The following is a 23,654-nucleotide window of genomic DNA, read 5'->3' as shown; positions in this document are numbered from 1 at the left end:
TAGTATGACAAATAATCAGCTCACTTTAAATAACCCCCCCATTTTACAATAATCTTTCCATTTACTGTACCTCTAGTCACTATGAGGACTAAAGGGAAGAACGTGTCCGGCACTCAGCACGGTGCACACAATGAAGGTTTAGTAAACGTTCACCGTTACTAACTTTTTAATCTGCACTTCAGTAGCAGCCACCCCAGTCTGATAACCATGCTTCAAAAATTCCCAATTCTCCATAGGGAACACCTCCACTAGCCACCTAAATTATCCGTTAGTCTTCTTTACTGGTCCTCATTTACTCCTCTGTTGCACGGGACACACATTCAAACACAGGCCCCGTCCGTCGGCTTCCAGCGAATAAACTACTGCAACACGGTTCTCTTCAGGTCTCCGCTAGTGCTGCTGCTCGTCCTCCCACCCCTTCAAAATGTGGTCGTCCTCAGCATTCTCGTAATTCTCACACAGCCTCAGTTAGGACCTTCTTGCGGATGGCCATCGCACTCCTAAACGTATTATTATGGCCGATCTCATCTGAGTAGACAGATGAGATCCCAATTTCTCCAGCTCAACAGCCACATACGAATGTCTCACAAGTACCTCAAACTCAACAAAGTCTCAATTTTTTGCCTCCCCCCTTACTCCTTACGTTTCTTCCCCTCGTCCCCGTGCCCCACCCTGCTTCTCCTCTTATGTTCACTGACAGACCAAAATCTTCAAAGTCAGACGATGACATATGCAAAGTCATTAGAAATGCTCCCCCTTCTGCTCTCCACAATCCTGTGAGGCACTGTGCTGGGTGCCAGGGGTACATGGCAAGCAGGACAAGGCTGCCCCCAGGAACTCACAGTCTAGCTGCTTCCAATCCGCTGCCAAGTCCTAATGATTCCACCTGTGCACACGCACATTCCATCCCTCCTTTCCATTCCTCCCACAATCCCCCAGCCTTGTGCACCGAGATCACTGCAAGAACATGCGAAAATGTCTCCAAATCTTCAGTCTCTGCCACAGACCTCAACCCATCTTTCACGTAACTGCCCATTATCTTAAGCAGGTGATCACGCCACTCCTCCTCAAAAATCTGCAATGGTTCCCACTGCTTACAGAGAAAGTCCGAATTCCCTAATGCTACCTTAGTGACTTTTCCACTCGAATCACCTTCTGCCTCCTGCTGTGCACTCCAGGTATGCACTGAGACATTCAGGACCTCTCACTCTCCCTCACACTCAGGCCTGTTGTCCACCTATTCCCTCAGAACGTCACAGCCTCAATGAAAACCCCCTGGGTAGTCAGCAGAACTAACTGAGCCTTCCCTTAATTTTACACAGCACAATGCCTGTACTTCTCTTTGCTATCCCACCCTTTCCACTTTTCATCACTGCTACTTGTTTACTTGTTTATTTGCCTGTCTCTTTGAGTAGGTCATAAATCCCCGGCTGCCGCTAATTAACTTGGCAATCTCGAGTAAGTCATGGCATTATCTGAGGTTCAATTTCCTCATCAGTAAAATGAAGGGGTTAGATTAAGTAATTGCTAAGGAACTCCCAACTCCGAAGTTCCATAAGGATGAGTCTTATTTATCTTTGGAAAAAGAAGCACAGAGGAGCCTGGGTGGATCAATCAGTTAAGCATACAACTTTTTTTTTTTTTTTTTAAGATTTTATTTATTTATTTAATTGACAGAGAGAGAGAGATAGCGTGAGTGGGAACACAAGCAGGGGAAATGGGAGAGGGAGAAGCAGGCTTCCCATGGAGCAGGGAACCCAATGCGGGGCTCGATCCCAGGACCCTGGGATCATGACCTGAGCCGAAGGCAGTCACTTAACCAACTGAGCCACCCAGGCGCCCCAAGCATACGACTCTTGGTTTCAGCTGAGGTCATGATCTCGAGGTCTTGAGACTGAGCCCAGCATCAGGTTCCACACTCAGCATGGAACTTGCTTGAGATCCTCTCCCTCTCCCCTCCATGTACGTGTCCATTCTCTCTCTAAAATAAATAAATAAGGGGCGCCTGGGTGGCTCAGTCGGTTAAGCATCTGCCTTCAGCTCAGGTCATGATCCCAGGGTCCTGGGATTGAGTCCCACATCGGGCTCCCTGCTCAGCCAGGAGTCTGCTCCTCCCTCTCCCTCTCCCTCTGCCCCTCCCCCCTGCTAGTGCCCTCTCTGTCAAATAAATAAAATCTTTTAAATAAATTAATTAAATAAATAAAATCTTAAGAAAAAACAAAAACAAAAAAGAAAAGGCAGCACAGCGCAGCTGTAAGATTAGACCTCGTGGTCAGACAGGTGGTCTGAACCCCAGCACGCCACCCTCCAGCACTCAAAAATAAGCCTAATGCTTAGCCTTTGCACCTGAGCTCATCTGTAAAATGAGAATAATAATAGTATAATCTGCAACAAAACTAAGAGGCAACCCAGAATGGGAGAAGATATTTGCAAATGACATTACAGATAAAGGGCTGGTATCCAAGATCTATAAAGAACTTCTCAAACTCAATACCCAAAAAATCAAGTAATCCAGTCAAGAAATGGGCAGAAGACATGAACAGATACTTCTTCAAAGACATACAAATGGCTAACAGACACATGAAAAAATTTTCAACATCACTAGCCATCAGGGACATACAAATCAAAACCACAGTGAGGTATCACCTTACGCAGTTCTAATGGCCAAAATCAACAAGACAGGGAGCAACAAATGTTGGCAAGGACTTGGAGAGTTCCCCTGAACCCTCATACACTGTTGGTGGGAATGCAAGTTGGTACAGCCACTCTGGAAAACAGTATGGAGGTTCCTCAAGATGTTAAAAATAGAGCTACCCTATGGCCCAGCAATTGCACTACTAGGGATTTACCCCAAAGATACAGATGTAGAAAAGAAGGGGCACATGCACCCCGATGTTCATAGCAGCAATGTTCTAAATAGCCAAACTGTGGAAGGAGCTGAGATGTCCTTCAACAGATGAATGGATAAAGAAGATGTGGTCCATATATACAATGGAATATTACTCAGTCATCAGAAAGGATGAATACCTACCATTTACATCAACATGGATGGAACTGGAGGGGATTATGCTAAGTGAAAATAGTCAAGCAGAGAAAGACAATTTTCATATGGCTTCACTCAGATGTGGAATATAAGGAATAGTGCAGAGGACCATAGGGGAAGGGAGGGAAAACTGAGAGGGAGACAAACCATGAGAGACTCTGGACTCCGGGAACCAAACTGAGGGTTACAGAAGAGAGAGGGGTGGGGGAATGGGGTAACTGGGTGATGGGCATTAAGGAGGGCACATGTTGTGATGAGCACTGGGTGTTATACGCAGCTAATGAATCATTGAACACTACATCAAAAACTAATGATGTATTATATGTTGGCTAATTGAGCATAATAATAATAGTAAGAGTATGATCTGTTAGAATTTTCAGGATTTTTTGTTTGTAACATCATTTGTTTTTTTTTATAATAGCTTTAGACAGATACAATTCCTTGATCATACAATCCACCCATTTAAATAAAGTGTACAATTTCATGACTTTTAGTATATTCAGAGTTCTGCAAGCATCACCACAATCAATTTTAGTGTATCTTCATCACCCCAAAAAGAAACTCATAGCTATCAACAACAGCTCCCTATTTCCCCTCCCCCCAGACTTAGGCAACCAGTTCTCTATTTTCCATCTCTATGGATTTGCCTCTAGAAATGTCATGTCAATATAATATCTGGTCATTCATGACTGGCTTCTTCCATTTGGTATACCGTTTTCAAATTACATCTACGATGTAGTACATAACAGTAATTCACCGTTTTTATTGCCAAATGATATTCCACCATGTGGATTTACTACATTTTGTTTATTCGTTCATCAGTTAATGGATATTTGGGATATTTCCACCCACCATTATGAGTAATGCTGCTCTTTCGGTTTTAAGTAATAGAAACCCCAACTCAACCTGGCTTACATAACTGGAAGTCCAGCAGGTAGCCCTTGCTTCAGACAGAGTTTCACATCATTTTCAGGACCGAGTCTCTCTCCACCTTTTGGCTAGGCTCTGTTCTCTGTTCATCTGCAAGATCTGCCTGGTGACAAAATGGCTTCAATAACTCCATTTAACAACCTCTCACAGTCAAACCAAAGAAAGCAAAAGCTTCTTCCAGATCCTCAAGCAAAAGCCCTATGATGAGCTCTAGGTGGGCTCTAACTGTGGCTGAAACAGGCCATGCTCTATCCCTGGAGTGCAGGACAAACAGGAAAAGATCTGAATTACCTGAACCAAAAATAGATAAGGGATAATCCCCATACAAAAACTGAGGCCTCCTTCCAGTAGGATAAATGGATTCTGGACAGCTGAAAATTTAAAGAGCCCAATTTCAAGCTGTTAGAATTAAACATAAGTACCTGTTAAGCATTTAGTAGAATGCCCAAGACACAAATGCTTAATAAACGTTAGTTGTTCCATTAGCTATTTATGGATATGAGATAAACCACAAGAAAAATGATAGAATCCGACACTAAAGGAAAAAAAGCCAATCTCATATAGCTCAATGTCATATATACTCAGCTCAAAATTAAGGCATATCCAACCATATTTGCTTTTTCATAGTGACATACAAGACTACATCTTTATCAAAAAGAAGGAATGAGGCTTATTTTCAATCTTTAAAAACTTCAGGTTACAGAGTCAAGAATCTCTCCCCTTTAAGAGGGATTTCTCTGGTCTTACAGAAAATATGACAGGCAAAGCTTGGGAAAGTGAAGTCCCTGAGATGGGTAGTGCTGCAAAGCACAACACTACGGCTCAGGCCTGATACCCACCTTCACCCTTTATTAGCCAAAGTTCTCAACTCTTAAGAAATCTTTTCATGGGAAAATATCACTTTTGGGGGGGGGCGGGAAGGGGGCGTTTTGTTTTAAACATCACTTTGATTTCTTAATATTAGCTAACAGGAAACTAGAATTCCCTTTATAAAAAGTGGTTTTTCAATCTTACCCAAAGTACATTTACTTCATAAAACAAGGGATACCAAACGTTTATTTCCCTCTTAGACTCTGCCTAAAAAGGACTAAAAAGGGGCACCTGGCTGGCTCAGTAGGTAAAGTACTCAACTCTTGATCTCGGTCCCAGGGTCCCAAGAGCCCCACATTGGAGGTGGAGTTTACTTTAAAAAAAAAAAAAAAAAGTAAGAAATAACAAGTGTTGAGGCACTTGGCTGGGTCGACTGGAAGAGCATGTGACTCTCAGGGGCGCCTGGGTGGCTCAGTCGGTTAAGCATCTGCCTTGGGCTCATGTCATGATCCCGGGACCCTGGGATCGAGCCCCACATCCGAGCTCCTTGCTCAGTGGGGAGTCTGCTTCTCCCTCTGCCCCTCCCCCCCACTTGTGTGCACACACTCTCTCTCTCTCAAATAAATAAAATCTTAAAAAAAAAAAAGGAAGACATGTGACTTGATCTCAGGGTCGTTGAGTTCAAGCCCCACACTGGGTGTAGAGATTACTAAAAAAAAAAAAAAAGTAAGTAAAAACTTTAAAAGAAAAAAATAACAAGTGTTGGTGGGGACGTGGAGAAAAAGGAACCCGCTTGCACTGCTGGTGGGAATGTCAACCGGTGCAGACACTATGGAAACAGTATGGAGGTTCCTCAAAAAATCAAAAATAGAAATACCATTATGATCCAGTAATTCCACTAGTAGGTAAAGAAAACAAGAAAACAAAAACACTAATTTGAAGAGATAATATATGTACCCCTATGTTCACTGCAGCATTACTTATGATAGCCAAGATACGGGAGCAACCCAAGTGTCTACCAATGGATGAAGAGATAAAAAAGATACGGTGTAAGTGCATGCGTGCAAACATAATGGATTATTACTCAACCATAAAAAAGAATGAGATCTTGCCATTTGCAGTAATATGGATGGACCTAGGGGGTATGATGCAAAGTGAAGTAAGACAGAGAAAGACAAATACCACATGACTTCACTTATATGTGGAATCTAAAAAACAAAACAAATGAACAAACTAAGAAACAAAAAACAGAAACAGACCAATAAATACAGAGAACAAACTAACACCGGATGGTTGCCAGAGGGGAGTAAGAATGGAGGAACAGGAAAAATGGGTACAGTGGGGAGGGAGTAGAGACCTCCGTCATGGAATAAGTCAGCCTTGGGGATGAAAGGTACAGCAGAGGGAATACAAGCAATGCCACTGTGACAGAGCTGCTGAATCACCATGCCGTACATCTGAAACTGATGTAACATCGTGGGTCAACTACAGTTCAATTTTAAAAAATTTAAGCTGGCCAAAATAAAGGCATGTGCACATTTAGATAAGAAATTTTCACCACAATTCCACAGCCTGCCTTTTCCTGTTGTAAAAATCTCTAAAATACAACTGAAATATCATAAAACTAACAGCTGCCACTTACTGAGCGTTTACTGTGTGTGTGTGTGTGTGTGTGTGTGTGTGTGTGTATCTCACTTAATCCTCCCATTTATTCTCTGAGAGGTAAGTACTCAGCTCTACTTTATGATGAAGAAATTGAGCTTTAGAAAAATTAAATTATCGGGATGCCTGGGTGGCTCAGATGGTTAAGCGTCTGCCTTCGGCTCAGGTCATGATCCCAGGGTCCTGGGATCGAGTAATGCATCGGGCTCCCTGCTAGGCGGGGAGCCTGCTTCTCCCTCTGCCTCTCTCTCTCTCTCTGACTCTCATGAATAAACAAATAAAACATTAAAAGAAAAATTAAATTATCTAACACCACTCAGAAAAGGGACCCCTTCAAAACCCAAACCCTGGTCAGCTACCTCAGACAGCAATATCAGCCTTAGCAAAGAATATCCAAAGGTAAGCCAGACTTTGGGAAAATGGGAACCCATCACCTCTTCTCTGCTAAGCTGGGGAAGTGAGATAGCCTTTTCCTACACAAAGTAATAGACAAAGACCAGGATCCTCTAAAAAGTAAACTTATCTTCGAGTGTCCCTCAACTTGATGACAAAGATGCTGCAGGAAGTAGCATGAGTGGAGCTGAGGGAAAGAGAACACACCTGCTCTTACTGTTAGACCCACAGTATCCTGTGAAAGGACAGTGAGAGTCTCCGCCTTGTAGCTACTCAAAAGCAAAACAAAATATAAGTTTTCAAAGCTAAGACAGAAAACAAAGTTATACCTTTTTTAAAATCTACCTTATTATACACTAAACTTTTCTACCTGACTTAACTTCCATCCCAGGCTTACCGTATCTGCACGTGACAAACAGTCCAGACCTGTGTGGCACGCCAATAGTCACCTCCATTCAGGGAAAGAGAATACATTTTGTTTTTCCAGACACTAAAGGGAAGAGTTACCAATAAGGTTCCTGTGGTGCCTGGCTGGCTCAGCCGGTACAGTGCGCAACTCCCGATCTTAGGGCTGTGGGCTCAAGCCCCACACTGGGGTCACAAACTACCTTCTGTATCAGACCCAGAATCGCTTGTCTTTCTGCAGATCGATTGGTGGTTTTGAAGACCACTGAATCACTCTAACCAGCTCAGGCACCAAACAGGGTAAGTAACTTAAACCAAGTAACTTCGATCCTTCATGAGGGAGAAAGGAAGAAGAATGAAGGCCTGAGAAATGTGAAGCTGCGTCCACCAAGCCGCTGTGGGGAGCCCCACAGGGGCCGAGGGGAAGGCCGGGCAGCGAGGACCCCTCACCTGCCAACTCTCCCAGAACTTTTTCCACTTTACATAGAAGAGTTCTCTGTAAAATTGTATGTAGCATTCTGCTACTGCAACGTAAGGGTGACCAACACCTGTGTGGGTGCCACGCCCCTATTTTTGATTTTTTTTATTTATTTTTTTTTATTTGCGAGAGAGAGAATGAGAGAGAGCACGAGAGGGAGGAGGGCCAGAGGGAGAAGCAGACTCCCTGCTGAGCAGGGAGCCCGATGTGGGACTCGATCCCGGGACTCCAGGATCATGACCTGAGCCGAAGGCAGTCGCTTAACCAACTGAGCCACCCAGGCGCCCGATTTTTTTTTTTTAAGTAAGCTTTGTGCTCAACTTGGCACTTGAACTCACAACCCAAGATCAAAAGTCACATTCTCTACCAACACCCCTAAAAAAGTGACTTTAAAAATATTATGTACCATATCTGGAAGCTATAGAAATATAGAAGGAAGAAAACAAAAATGACTCATTGTCACCATCCAGCAAGATATGCACTGATAGGATTTTGTTAATATTTTTATATATTTCCTTCTAGGCTTTTTTTCCATTCCTGTGTTGTTGTTTTTTTTTTAATTAATCATTGCGTATATGATTTTGTATTCTTTCCTTATTTAACATTTTGTCATGAACATCTTTAATGTCCTTAAAAACTTTTTACAACCAATTATTGACTGTGTAACATTATAATCTATTTAACTAATTTGCTTAAACATTTTTCTATTCTAGACAAATGTTTCCTGTTTTTAGGCATTATAATATTTCAGTGAATACCTTTGTCTGCATTTCACATTTTTTAGATTATGTAGAGTCCTAGACTGGAAAAATTGAATCAAGGCAGTGAACCTTTTTAAGCCAAATTTTGGAAAGCTCTTGTAAAGAAGAGTCAACAGGACTAGAGCTAGCCAGAACATGAAGAAGATAAGCAATAAAAAAATGACAGCATTAGTTTGACTGAAAATGCTACACTTAAGGAAGAATAAGACAGTTGGGAGGACTTGTTTGGAGATGGGAAAAAGATTTTATTTTAGGCACATGGAATCTGAAGTAGCACATGGCCAAAAGAAGGTGCATTGTAGGGAGTTGGTGCCCAGCTGGGAGGCTGGGACTTAGAATACGCATCGCATCAGGGATGGTTAGGACAGCAAGGTCAGCTTCCTGATGGAGGAGGGCTGGGGCCTCAGACTGCGGGAATGCTTGGGCAAAATGAAGGAAAGAAGCTAAAGATCAGAGTAAAGAGGACAAATAAATGGGCCAGAGAAGTCCAAGGAGAATGAGATTTGAGAAAAGTTCGTTAGATTTATTCATTTAGTTCATCATTGATGGCTTTCATATTTCAAGGGTTAGTGTTCTTCTGTCTTGACAGTTTATGAAGAATTTACCTGTCATGGTCTTGTCTCATCATCTGATAAAGGCAGATAATGTTATTTGTGTTGGTGGCTAAGGATTAAAGAGATTTTTGTCTTGCTCTGTTTGTGTTAAAGGTTTAATAGGACCCCCAGATTTTTGACACCAAATCTTGTGTTCTGTTTCCAAAAAAAAAAAACAAACAAACAAACAAACAACAAAAACCAAACCCAAACAACAAAAACAAAAAAATGTCTTTATCTGCATTTGCCAGGTTTTTGAGCTCGTACCCTGCCTTGATTCCAGGAGCATTACCAGCCAAGGTTAAAAGTAGCACAGTCTAGACTTCTGGAGGCGCTAGAGTAACTTGTGTGGACAGGTATTAACAAGAGAATTTTTTCTTTTCTTTGTTTTGGTGGGGGTGCCTTATTTTGTCTAGTATGTCTCCATGGGAACATTTCAGGTTGAGTTTGTTTTGTAAGATACCTTATGTACTTGAATATAAGACACCCTTGATTCTAAGTCTCCTAATTCCCCAGTGAGAAGATTAAGATTCTCTACAACTTGAATATGTAAATCTGAGATATAGATGGAATAGTCAAATGTTTACTTAAGATATTTAATTTCTAAAGTTAATTACACATAAATTTAAATTCACAAGTGAATTTATACATTACTTTAGGAATATCTCTTTTCCTCTTAAGTTTCGTGAAGCAGTTAAAACTGCTTTTTGCAGTTAGAAATGCGTTTTGAGGGGCACCTGGGTGGCTCAGTCGTTAAGCGTCTGCCTTCGGCTCAGGTCATGAGCCCAGGGTCCTGGGATCGAGCCCCATGTCGGGCTCCCTGCTCCGCGGGAAGCCTGCTTCTCCCTCTCCCACTCTCCCTGCTTGTGTTCCTGCTCTCGCTGTGTCTCTCTCTGTCAAATAAATCTTAAAAAAAAAAAAAAAAAAGTGTTTTGATTCACTACACATACAAAAATGGTAACTGTAAGGTGATGGATGTGTTAAGTAACCCGATTGTGGTAATTATTTCACAAAAATACGTAAGTCAAATCATCATGATACACGACTTCAATATATACAACTTCATCAGTTATACCACAATAAAGCTGTTAAAGTTATAAGAATCTTGAAATTGCTATATCTGAATAATTGGTTATGGAGATTCATCACTGTCTTCCTTGTTTTATCGATTTACCAAAAAAAATTTTTTTTAACTTTTTGATTTTCTTTTTGAAACATGTTAAAATGTTTTTTTGAAACATGTTTCTTTTAAACATGTTAAAAAATGCTTTTTGAATCAGTTAATGGTTTTCGAGCACATGGTATATACTTTTTAAAACTTAATTTTTTCCCTAGTTTTATTGAGAAGTAATTGAATACATCACTGGGTAAGTTTAAGGCATACAGCACGATGGTCCGATTTACGTTTACTGTGAAATGATTGCCACAATAGGTTCAGCTAATATCCATCTTCTCGTATAGATGCAATAAAAAGAAAAGAAAAACAAATTTCTCCTTGTGATGAGAACTCCTCAGATCCACTTTCTTAACACCTTTCCTGTGTACCGTACGGCAGTGTTAACTATAGTCATCATGCTGTGACTGGGAGTTTGTACATTTGGCTACCTTCCTCTACTTCTCCCATCCCCTGCCTCTGGTAACCACAAGTCCTATCTCTTTAAAAACTTCATTTTTTAGAACAAGTTTAAATATATGGAAAAGCTGTGAAGATAGTCCCAGGAGAGCCTGTGATATTTATTTCAGTCTAACCTGAGGTGCATCATTCTTGAATCCATACAGGATACTGACACTGGATACCTGATCCAGGCTACAGTTAACGGTTTGCAAAACAATGAGACATTTGTTTTGTTTTGTTTTTCCTCGTTTGTTTTATGGAATTACATTTGTTATTACAATTTAATGATTTACTTGCTTTTAAAAACAGTTTTTAAAAACAGGCTTGAGTACAGCGTTAATGAGGTCATAGCTTAAGGAATAGTTCCAAAAATGTGTTGAATTTACTTGCCTCCTTTTAAATTGATTTTATGGGGTTGATGTCTCTAAGCCTTCCAAATTAGTATTGATTACAGTGATTTCAGCCAGTTCCCCCAGATGGTTCTCAGAGAAGAGTGGCTTACACTCCTCCCCCATTCTGTCTGACCAGCTCCTCTGGGAGTGATCTTCGGTCCCCTGCCATCAAGCCTAGCATTCCCATAATCCTGATTGTTCCTTTCCTCTTGTCTTGAAGATTTTTTCCTTTATTATGTTAAAGATAGATAGTTGAAAGAGCAGTCTATCATAAGAAACGCTTTGTAAGGACTGGAGTATAAGGAAACTCTTTTTTGAGGGATAATTTTTGGGAAAAGACCATGTTTTATGTATTTGGGGATATATGATACTTTATGCTGAGTTCTGAGCCTTACTAGATAAATCCTGCAAAATGTATTATGTAATGTTTTGCCCCCGATATTTGAATTCAGTTCTGCATTGAATATCTTTGTGGTCACACTGCTTTGCTAATAATCAAATTAATGATTGATTTATCAATTCCAGGGTGCATTTATTTCAGCTATCTCTTGGACAAATAATTAATGTAAATATTTTTAGACACTGTAATTCTAAAGTCAGGGTCTTAAAATGTGGGGCCTAAAAAGACGCACGAGACGGAACACGCTGATGAGGCTGTTGAATGTTTTAAGCTTTGATACGTTGTAACCCATGACTGTTACTTTAGTGGAGCGTAGAGTGTGGGGGCCGTGTGGGTGCCCGCATCCCCCGCAGGACTGGACATTTGTCGATGTGCCTCTGGAAGGGCTGTGTGACCGTGCAGGTTAACGAGGTAGGGTGCGGGAAGGAGTAAAGAGAAACTTCAACCCAGGGGTACCTCATAACCTGGAGCAGAAGTTTGAGATGAGGAAGAGCGAAGGTGGACCGTGCACTTGGAAGGAATTCCCGGCTCCCGGGACTCCAGGGCCTGGGCACTGGCTTCGGTGCCAGCTAGCTGCTGCCGTCGCTCACATGGGGAGTCTTATCCTCCTGCTTATTTTTATTTCTAGAGTATCTCACCGAAAGATACTTTTTTGAGGAGGAGGTACAATGTGTTTTATCCCCAAATGGGTTGTAACCAATGTTACTTTCGGCATTAATGCGGAATTGACTCTGACCAATAAAACGCGCTGGGTGAGGGCTGTGGGTCTGAGAATGCGGTGCGTGGCACCCACTCCCCTTGCTTGTGCTCTCTATCTCTCTCCCTTAATAAATAAAATCTTTTAAATAAATTAAAATTAAATAAATAAATAAATAAATAAAATAAAGTCACTTTTTAAAATGTGTTTCTAATTCAAGACTTGTCAGGTCTCCCTAAATTAATCTACAAATTCAATTACCTCAAACCAAAGAGCAAAAGCAAACTGGAGGAGGGACTTAGAATTATAATCTTAATACATATGCAAGAATTGCCCAAAAAATTCTAAAAACAAGAGTAACAAGGTGTTTATGGGAGATGGAGGAGAGCTTCCAGCCTACCAAAAAACTGTAAAATGTATTCCAAACTACAGCAATTAAAACAATATGGAACTACAGCAGACAGAGAAGTGAATATACTCAGTGTGTGGAAATGCAACACAGTCGGGACAGCTGGATATGTCATTGAGAAAAAAATAGGACAGCATTAACACCAGAAGCCTATTAACAGCCAACCTTTCCTGCACTTACCACAGGTCCACAACCCTAGGGGCCAGATGTTACTCCACTCCAGTTTTTTTTTTAATTTTCCAAAGATAATACAGTACCTATACAGCGTATTATGTAACATTCTAGCAAGGTCTGGGAACATGTTTTTCATGCAACCTATAGCCTTCCTCATCTCAGGGAAAGTCACCGTCCTCATATCCAAAGCAAACCTGTCTCTGATCCTACCCCTTCCTGTCAATTCAGGGTTTCTTTTTTTTTTTTTTTTTAAAGATTTATTTATTTATTTGAGAGAGCAAGAATGAGAGAGAGAGTACATGACAGGGGGAGAGTTAGAGGGAGAAGCAGGCTCCTCGCCGAGCAGGGAGCCCGATGCGGGACTCGATCCAGGGACTCCAAAATCATGACCTGAGCCGAAGGCAGTCACTTAACCAACTGAGCCACCCAGGTGCCCCAATTCAGGGTTTCTGCTCCAAAATCCCCCCTGCCAGTATTTTCAACCTCTCCCTTTCTACTGACTCCTTACCATCTGCTTAGGTGGGGGGGGGGAGGGGGGAATGTCCCACTTCTCAAGAACCACTCCCTCTACCTTTTCTCCTTTACACAAAGAAAGGTTACTCAAGGAGTAATTTTTTTTTTTTTAAGATTTATCTATTTATTTGAAGTGGGGGGGAGCAGAAAAAGAGGGAGAGTCTTAAGCAGACTCCGCACTGAGCTCAGAGCCTCAGGCAGGGCTCAATCTCATGACCCTGAGATCACGACCTGAGCCAAAACCAAGAGTCCTACGCCGAACTGACCGTACCACCCAGATGTCCCAAGGAGTAATCTTTTAAAAAGAAAAAAAAAAAAGACTCCGACGTCCTGTCATCCCATTCACGCAAGCAAATCCACTGGTCTAAAAGCACTAGTCTGTAATGACTCCCTAACTGCCAAAATCAAAGGCCAAAATTGGGGCTCATCCCTTGAACTTTTTTGCAGACCATGACTCTGGTCTCTGTGAATCACCTTTCTCCTGGATCTCCTCTCTGGCTCCTCCTTTACCACAACCCTACCTGTGGCTTTCTTCTGTTCACACTCAGCACCTTCAACCAGTAGCCACCAACAGCTATTCCTAACAACTCCCAATTCACATCTCCTAACCACAGCTCTTCCCAGTGCTCTAGGTGCAAACACTGACTAGTATCTTTAACTGGACTCACCCAGACACCTCTATGAGCCTAATCAGAGCCATCATTAGCTTTTCCCAAACTGGCTCTGCATTCCCTATCTTGAGGAATGACAACACCATCCACAAATTTTGCTAATTCAGAAACTTGGGATTCATCCTAGACCCCTCCCACCTACCTCCCACATTAAATTGGACACTAACTTCAATGAATTCTACTGCTTCCTTAATACTCACCCGTCTCCTGAAGCCTCCTCCAAGAGCCTCCTAATAGATCTCCTGGCCTCTAAGGCATTCTCCACACAGTAGCTAGAGTAATCTTTCTAAAAATCTCAACCTGTGCCTCTTAACAGCTACCCAATCCCTGGTCAAGTTCCTCAGATAGATGAGCTCCACTCATGGGTCACCACACCCTGCACCCCAGCCTCTCCTACCTGCTTGACATTCCAGAAATACAAGCACGCCATTTACACTTCCACATGTTTATACCAGCTGCAATACTGCTTCTGCCTGGAAGGCCCTCACCCTGCCCGCCCCCTCTTACTTACTTGGCAAGCTGCTACTGGCTCTTCAAGAATCAGTTTAACAGGGGCGCCTGGGTGGCTCAGTGGTTAGGCATCTGCCTTCAGCTCAGGTCATGAGCCCAGGGTCCTGGGATCGAGCCCCGCATCGGGCTCCCTGCTCCACGAGAAGCCTGCTTCTCCCTCTCCCACTCCCCCTGCTTGTGCTCCTGCTCTCGCTCTCGCTCTCTCTCTCTCTCTCTGTCAAATAAATAAATAAAATCTTTAACAACAAAAAAAAATTAACATAACTCTGAATCTACTAAAAACTTAATTGTACACTTTAAGCAGATGAATTTTATGGTATGTAAATTATATCTCCAAGTATCATAATTTTCTACAAGAAAAAAAGACTTACAACCCACTATTTTTTTAAAAGGGCAAAAGACAAAACAAGCACTTCACAAAATAGGAAATTCAAATGACCAGTAAACATATGAAGAGATGTTCAACACCATCACTCAGAAAAATGCAAAACAGAACAAAAATGAGCTATCAATATATACCCAGAATAGCCAAAATTAAAAAGAATGACTCTATCAAGTGTGGCAAAGATGTAAAGCAACCGAAACTATCATACATTGCTGGTGTGAGAGTAAAGTAGTTCAATCAAAACTATTTCATAATAAAGCTGGGGGAAAAATATCTTTGCCCTTACTACTAACACTAAGTATATACCTATTCTGTAACCTAGCGATTCCACTGCAAGGGCTTATCTCCAAGAGAAATGAATGCAAATATCCACAAAAGAGCATGCACAAGAATGTTTATAGCTGCCTGGCTCAGGCAGCTGACCGTCCAACTCTTGGTTTTGGCTCAGGTGGGATGAAGCCTCCACCACCACCCCCCTCATGAGGCTCCACACTCAGCAGGGAGTCTGCTTGAAGATTTTCTCTCTCTCCCTCTGCCTCTGCCCCTCCCCCAGCCCACTCTCTCTCCCCCAAATAAATAAATCTTAAAAAAAAATACTACCATCAGTTACAAACTGTATGGTAGTGAGCACTTCTTTAAAAAAGAATGTTTAGGGGCGCCTGGGTGGCTCAGTCGTTAAGCATCTGCCTTCGGCTTGGGTCATGATCTCCAGGTCCTGGCTGGGATGGAGCCCTGCATCGGGCTCCCTGCCTCTCCCTCTCCCACTCCCCCTGCTTGTGTTCCCTCTCTCTCTGTGTATCTCTCTGTCAAATAAATAAATAAAACCTTTAAAAATAAAAAATAAACAAAAAAGAATGTTTATTCATAATGCAGAATTATTCAGAATGCTTTTTATTCATAATGACCAAAACCTGAAAAAAAAAATCCTCCTCATCAACAGAATAGACAAGTAAATTGTGGTATATTCATTCAATGGAATAGTACAGAGCAGTTAACAGTGAACTACTGGTACCTGCAACAACATGGACAAATCTCACGGATCTGTGAGACACAAAAAGTATATTCAATATGAAGAACACAATCACAAGAGTATATTCTATATGAAGTTCAAGAACAGGTAGGTAATCAATAATGACAGATATGAGCACAATGGCTACCTCTGGGTGGCAGGGCATAGACTGGGGAGAGGCTTGAGGAACCAACCTTATGAGGGAGGTACTGGAAGGGTCTGTATCTTGATCTGGGTGGTGGTTATAAGGGTATGAATACATGTAAAAATCATCAAACTATACTTAGAAGTAGTGCACTTTACTATACACATACATATATACCCTATAATTCAATAACTAACACAAAAATGCACAAGTAGTCTATAATTAACACTACTGTATTATATACCTGAAGAGAGTAGAGCTTAACTGTTATCACCACAAAAAAAAAAAAAAATAGTAATTATGTAAGAGGATGGAGGTGTTAACTAACCTTACTGTGGCAGTCATTTCACAATTTCACATGCATTAAATCAGCATGTTGTACACCTTAAATTTACACATTATACAGCAATCCTATCTCAATAAAGCTGGGGAAAAAAACGCACAAGTAAAAGGATAATACACCAAAATAACTGGTGGACCTACAACTGATGTTTATTTCTTTAAATTGTTCTGTACTGTCTGAATTTTCCACCAAGACCGTATTACTTACTTCTAGTCATAAAAAAAAAAAAAAAAGCTATTTCATTAGAATAAGAGTAGTGCTAAAATTAAACAAGGTCTTTTCCTAAAGCCTTCCCTTACCAATCAAAGCACCATTGCACCTAAATCACAGTGCTTATCAGTGTCCCACAAAGGTCTACTGACCATGAGACACAGACAGCTCTCCTACTTGCCAGTCAGAACTGGGCTTTACTTATCTTAATATTCCTAGCATACAACACACTGCGTAGCGCCGGGAATCTGCTTCATATGTGTTTGTTATACTGAACTGTATTGTAGAAAGCAAAAATATCTGCTGAGTAAACAATGTGTTAACAAAACAAGAAGTCAAAAATAAGTGATTACCTTCCATGGGAGGTATTCCAAGGTCATGGGTTTGTGAGCTTGAGTTTATACTACAGGAAAGGGTTGAGGCTTACCCAGTAAAGATATCAACTTGCATGACAGCATTCCTAAATTGTCTCACCTGTGATTTACCGACCCAACGCCACCAATCCCGTGCCTATCATTTTCTATACCAGTCAGAACCTAGACTACAGAACACAGACAAGCAATAACCTACAGGATCCACCCACCAACAGAAAAGTCAAAAGCCCAAAGGATCCAGCACAGAATCCCATCACCAAAAGCACACACACAGATCACAGATACCATACAGAGGAAGAGAGACAGAGAGAGGGAAAGACACACATCAAGAGACCAAGTTGCTAACTTGCTAGAAAGTCAAAGTACAAACGTAAGTCCTCCAGCAATCATTCCCTTGGGTATTTATCCTACAGAAATGGAAACACATTCACATAAAAAAATGGAAACACATTCACACATAAACAAATGGTCAGCAGCTTTATCTGTAAGAATACTAGGGGCGCCTGGGTGGCTCAGTGGTTAAGCGTCTGCCTTCCGCTCAGGTTCTGATCCCAGCGTCCTGGGATCAAGCCCGAATCAGGCTCCCTGCTCTGCGGGGAGCCTGCTTCTCCCTCTCCCACACCCCCGCTTGTGTTCCCTCTCTCGCTGTGTCTCTGTCAAATAAACAAATAAAATCTTAAAAAAAAAAAAAAAAAACTGGAAACTATCCAAATGTCCTTCAACAGGTCAATGGATAAACTGGTACATTCACACCATGAAACACTATTAAGCAGTAAAAAGCAATGAGCTACTGACACACCCAACAACATGGACGAGTCTCAAGGGCACTGTGCTGAGTGAAAGAGAATCTCAAACAGTTAGATACTGTATAACTCCGCTTATGTAACAGTCTCAAAGTGGCGCAATCAGTGATGGAGAACAGATCAGTGCTTGCCAAGGGTTAGGGCTGAGGGCAGGGTCTGACTCTTAAAGGGTAACAAGAGAAGCTCAGCACAGAAGTCTGCTTGAGATTCTTTCCCTCTCCCTCTGCCCCTCCCCCTGCTTGCAAGCTCTCTCTCTCTAAATTAAATATTTTTAAAAATAATTTGACTATAATAATTTATAGTCAAAAAGTGAAAAGAACCTGAATGTCCATCAATGGAGGAATGGATAAATAAAACATGGCGTATCAATACAATGCAACATTTCTGGCACTACAAAAATATGAAGTACTAATACATGCCTAAACATGGATGAACGTTGAAAGCACTATGCTAAGTGAAAGAAATCAGACACGAGACTGATATATTGTATGATACGATTTATATGAAATACCCAGAAGAGGTAAGTTTGTAGAGACAGAAAATAAATTAGGAGCAGGGGAGAATGAGGCATGGGTGCTAAAAAGTATGGGGTTTATTTTTGGCGGGGGCGGGGGGAGGATGCAAATGTTCTGGAATTAATCATTGTGATGGTTCCACAACGTTGTGAATATACTAAAAAGCAGCAAATTATACACTTTAAAAGATATGTCCTAATGGAAAAGTTACATGCATTAAAAAAAATAAAGATCTTTAAAAAATATTATTCATACATTCATTCACTCATGCCCCAAAGCAACACTATCCCAAGCCATATGATTTAGCTAATTCTTGACATTCATGATCGAATTGACACTGTAGTCCTTCCCTGCTGCCTGTTACACACAAAGCAGGTCAATTAATAATTAGCAAACTAAACTCACTGGAACAATCTGACGAGATTAAAATTTTGACTCAGCTAAGTAGAGAAATCTTAATGCTATTCCTGACAACTACAAATTCCAGCGTACTAAAAAAGTAGCCTACAGGAACTGGCTCAATTCATAAAAGCTCACTGAATGAAAATGAATGAAGAGCCAGCTTGCGTATACAAGTAGATAATGACAAAAGTAGATCATATTACATCAAGCCAGGCCCATGTTGTCACATAATTTAGGTTTGCCAGTCATTATATTTATACGGTTTAAAATTAGATCTATTACTCCTTTTCTTCCTCTGGAGACTTAATCAAAAAGCAAAAACACTGGGCATCAGGAGACCTGAATTCTGTGTGACTCTCACCTCTGTCAGGGCTGCCTGTAAAACGAGGACTTCTCCTCAGACCAGCAGTCTCCTGAAGGCCCTTCCACCACTTCTCTCTGGCACCGCTGCTTGCACCCTGAACCAAGCAAGTCACCATGGTTTCCCTCACAGACAGAAGGCCAGCTCCCAGCCTCTACTTCTCCCCTACCCTTGACAATCCGTTCTCCACAGACAGCCAGTGCTCTTTTTAAAACAGGAACTGATCCTGTCACTCCCATCGGTAAGCCTCCCGATGGCCTACAGGGCAGGGCCCTCCCCACTCTCATTCTCCCCTGTCATCATCTTCTCCCAAAGCACTCCAGTCACCCTAACCTTTGCGGTCCTCCAACATTCTTAGCCCATTCCTCCCCAAGTCCTCTACCACACTCCCATCTCCTCCTCCTCATTCTAGTTTCTGTTCAAATGTCACCTCCTCAGAGAGCTGAGTGTGGACTCTAGTCCTAGGCTGCCTATAGTCAACTTTGCAGCCGGGCATGTTGCTTGCCCTTCTGTAAAATGGTGATTAACAACAGTGCCTACCTCAGTGTTGTCACAAGGGGTAAGAGGCAGTAAAGCTAAATGTCATCTATCACTATTACTTAAGGCACCCCATCTTAATGTCCCTACCTCATAGCACTATCTGAAATGGCCATCCTGATTTGTCTTCTTCTTTGGGGTTCTCCCCCAATACCCACAGAATGTGACGTTCATGAGGAGCTTTGTCTTGTTTAAAGCTCTATCACCATCTCCAAGGAAAGGCATGCAAATACTCGTTGAATACGTGAATAAATAAATCATATCGAGCATTCCTTTAAAATAATGTCTTGGGACGCCTGGGTGGCTCAGTCGGTTAAGCATCTGCCTTCGACTCAGGTCATGATCCCAGGCTCCTGTGATCGAGTCCCGCATCGAGCTCCCTGCTCCGCGGGGAGCCTGCTTCTCCCTCTGCCTCTGCCTCTCTGTCTCTCTCTCTCATGAATAAATAGAATCTTTAAAAAAAATTTAAAAAATAAAAATAAAATAAAATAATGTCTTAATTCAAAGAATTAAGCAAAAAGTGGCACTGCATTTTATCAGTTATGTAATTGGGCTGGTTTCCTCTTGTTAATTACCTTGCAGACCAACCAATTTACTTAGCCATTGCCTGGGGGCTTTTCCCTCAAATCTTATCACATAAATACAGTACACAATGGAAGAATCTAGAAGGTTAATCTGTGAGAGTAAAAACTGGATATTGTGGATATACGCTAATTCTTTATAAACATACCACATAAATCCAAACTGCAGTACACCAAAAAAGGCTCTTGGCCATTAGGAAAGTCATACCCTGAAATATGAAAATATGAAACACATGTTGACTTAGTTAACTAAAAGTGCTTTTCTACATGTATGTCTACACATAACATACACACATACACATTATACATACATATATACACACACAGACCCATTCCCAAAACTGGGGACATGCTTTTTTCAATTCCTTTTTACATTTCTAAACATAATGCACTATGTGAAAATAAATGCTTTAAATTTAAAGTTGTTTTTAAAACCCAATACTCAGGATCCTAAACGTTACAGTTCTCCTTACTGATGGGCTTAATCTCCCAACGTTCAAAGGAAATCCCAAATTTAAGGCCCTGACTTGAAAGCCAGCATTAATTTTCTAAAGCATCTCAAAGTACCATGTCCATTCCGTTCTAATGTCTTAAGAATCCAAAATCAGATTTTTACGTACCAGTTCCTCAAGTCCTTAATAAGTTTTTCCCGTCATTATAATAATTTTTTAAGAAAGGCATTATTATATCGAGACCCCCATTTTGAGAGACCCTGAAAATACTTCCAAGTTATAGTCCATCTTGAGTGAACAAAAATCCTGTCATGATACATCGCCACGTTAGTAATGCCTCAGGCAGTTTTCATAGAGAGCATGAAATTCACCAGGCAGGCAGAGACCCAGGCGGCCAGGAAGGGGAAAAGCCTAGGAAGGCTGCAGAGCAGTCCCCCAAAGGACACAAAACAAGAAATGCTTCGTGATTTTCAAGAAGATCATGGACTGCCATTCCCTGAAAGACCAAAAACACCACCGAGTATCTCTTGCTCAAAAGGAAGAGTGAAGCCACAAATCTAGGAGTAAAGACGTTGAACGCTGGTTGGCTTTTTAAAATTGAGAGAGAAGAAGGAGCGACGCGGCGGCGCTCTGCGGTCTCGCAGCAGCTCTCCAGGAAAGGCTTCTCGGGCGCCGGCCGCTCCCACTCCGGTCCGCGGCCAGGCTGGAGGTGGCCGGCGGCTGGCACGTTTTAAATATCACCACCCTATTCATCAACTCCCCGTCACAATGAGGGCTGCCGAGCCGCGCTGGGGACCGCCCGCGCACACGCCCACCGGTCCCGCGCAGCCCGCGACCCGGGCGCAGCCGCCGCGCAGCAAAGTGACGCTCGGCCCGAGCAGAAAGTTTCGAATAAAAACCCGAGCCCCGAAACGCACAGGTCTCAGCGCTGAACTCGCGCCAGGAACACGCCCGAGGCAAACCACTTGACAACCGGCTCGGGTTTTCAGCAGAAAAGGCCGAGAGGCGGGGGCCGGGGAGGAAGAGAAGGCCACACACACACACACACACACACACACACACACACTCACTTTCTGGCACACTCGGCTCCTCTTCCTCTGGGGCCCCCGTGCCCAGGTGCGAGCCACGCAGCAGACTCACGGCCGCAGGCGGCGCGGCGGGGCCGGGGCGGCGGACGCCAGCGCCCCTCCCGGGAAGGGCCCGCGACCCCCGGGCCAGCGCGGCGCGCAGGGAGGGTGCGCACGCCCCGCGCCTCCGCGCCCGGCCGCCGCCGCCCCCCCCTCAGCCCACGGCCGCGGCCACCCCGGGCCCGGGGGTCCGGGGATGCTCTGCGGGCCGGCCGCGGGCTCGCACGCGCCCCTCCCCCGCCCGCCCCTCCCCCAGGGCCGCCCGCCGGGGCGCGCAGGAGGCGAGCGCCGGCGTCCCGGGGGATCAGCCCGCCGGCCCAGGGGATCCGGGCAACTTTCCCCTGCGTGGTCGCGGGCTGCCCTCGACCGGGAGGGGGCACGGACCCCGGGGCTAGCGCGGCGTGGACTCACTTTTTCGGATGTTTCTCTCTTTTCGGCCTCCGCTTTCGGGCCTGAATGGCCAGCACTAGGGAAAGAGAAGACACACATTAACGGTCGGGCCGGCCGGCCTGCGGGGCCGCGTGGCGGGGAGGAGGGGACGCCGCGGGCCACTCACCTTTCCGGGAGCTCATCCCGACTTCGCGGAAGGGGGGCGGGGGGCTTCGCGGCGGCGGCAGCGGCGACGCGGGAGCCGAGCCGAGTCGAGCCGGGCTGCAGCCTCCACTCGCTCCGCCAGCCGGGAGGAGGCGGGAACCGCGCCTGCGCCGCCGCCGCAGCCGCCGCTCCCGCGGGGGGCCCAGCGAGACCCGCCCCCGGCCGGCCCCGCCCCCGCCCCGCCCCCACCCGCCCGGTGGGGTCCGGACCCCCGCGCCGAGCCTTTTCGCGCGCCCCGCACCCACCCACCTGCCCCACCTGTGCAGAAGTGACTCCCCGCGACCACCGCCACTCCCGCCCACGGCGTCCCCCGCCCCCGCCTGCGGCCGGGGCCTCCGCCTCTTGCGCCCCCGCGGCCGGCCCAGGCCTCCCGCCTCTCTCGGGCACCCGGCCCGCGCGACCCTCCCGAGCCACAGCCTCTCCCCTACGCACCCCGACCGATCGCGCCACCCGCCTCTCCATGCGCCCTTCCTTGGCCGGCGCCTCCGCGGGTCTCACACCACCTCTCTTCGCGCGGCCTCTTCTCCCCCTTTGCTCCTCTACATCCTTGCATCCCCATGAGCGCCGCTTCCTCCTCTCCGGCGGGTGTGGAAAGGGCACAGGACCAAGAGCGGGGAAACCTGGGTCCTCCGCTAGCTGTGTGACCTTGGAGAAGTCCTCTCATCTCTCCCCTTTACCTACCCCGCAGGATTGTTTGAGTTCAATGCAAATGGCATGGAAAGTACGATGAGGTTTTGGCACCTGAATTAAAGCCCAGCTCTACTAGTAAACGCCAAGTGTTTAACAGTTAACACAACAATCCCACCAAGTAGTTATTGTCTACGTCTTACAATGAGGAAACTGAATCCTAAAGAAGTTGAACAGTTTGCCCAGCGATAATCCAAATGTAGGCCTAGCCGTCTCCAAACCCTTTCCACCTACCATGCTACCTAATAAAGATGAGAATCAAGCTGATAGTGGGACAAAATGATAACGGCAGTATTCCTCGGGTTGTTTAAATAATTATAATGTTTTGGAAAGATAGCCACCCCGACAATTTACTCTCTTTGGTTGTACAATTGTTAACTCATCAAAGTAACTAGTCTTATTCTGAAGATGCTAAACCCAAAGGCTGCTTAGACTTGATGAACCTTTTACTTTCTCAACCTTTTTTTTTTTAAGTTTTTATTTTAATCACCTCCTTGGAGTGCATTCCTTAATCCCCATCACCTACTTCAGCCACCCCCACCCACTTCCCCTCAGGGAACCATCAGGTTGTTTTCTATACTTAAGTACTTTCTCAACTTTTTACTTTCAAAAATAACCCTACAGAAAAGTTATGAGAAAAAACATAAGTAACAGCCATATTAACCCATATTCA

The 23,654-nt window shown here is 43.8% G+C and overlaps 1 protein-coding gene across 8 annotated transcripts in view; it reads right to left on the bottom strand.

Annotated features, from left to right (window-relative positions):
• SRPK2 (SRSF protein kinase 2) overlaps window positions 1-22,886 on the bottom strand; it is a 240,667-nt gene extending 217,781 nt beyond the window's left edge. For 3 of the 8 annotated variants that reach the window (XM_036067446.2, XM_036067447.2, XM_036067448.2), the window contains exons 1-2: window positions 22,727-22,868; window positions 22,112-22,166 (exon numbers count right to left, since the gene is read on the bottom strand). In XM_036067446.2, coding sequence (XP_035923339.1) covers window positions 22,112-22,166; window positions 22,727-22,853 — 182 coding nt within the window. In that variant the 5' untranslated portion in view covers window positions 22,854-22,868. Of the gene's footprint in view, window positions 1-22,111; window positions 22,167-22,256; window positions 22,409-22,726 lie in introns of those variants that run through there. The other 5 variants (XM_036067449.2, XM_036067452.2, XM_036067451.2 and 2 more) reach the window with 5 other exon arrangements.
• Between the last annotated feature and the right edge of the window lie 768 nt (window positions 22,887-23,654).

Source organism: Halichoerus grypus, chromosome 12, assembly GCF_964656455.1.
Source record: "Halichoerus grypus chromosome 12, mHalGry1.hap1.1, whole genome shotgun sequence".
In the NCBI taxonomy this organism is placed as follows: Eukaryota; Metazoa; Chordata; class Mammalia; order Carnivora; family Phocidae; genus Halichoerus; species Halichoerus grypus.
This window is presented reverse-complemented; position numbering and strand designations above follow the sequence as displayed.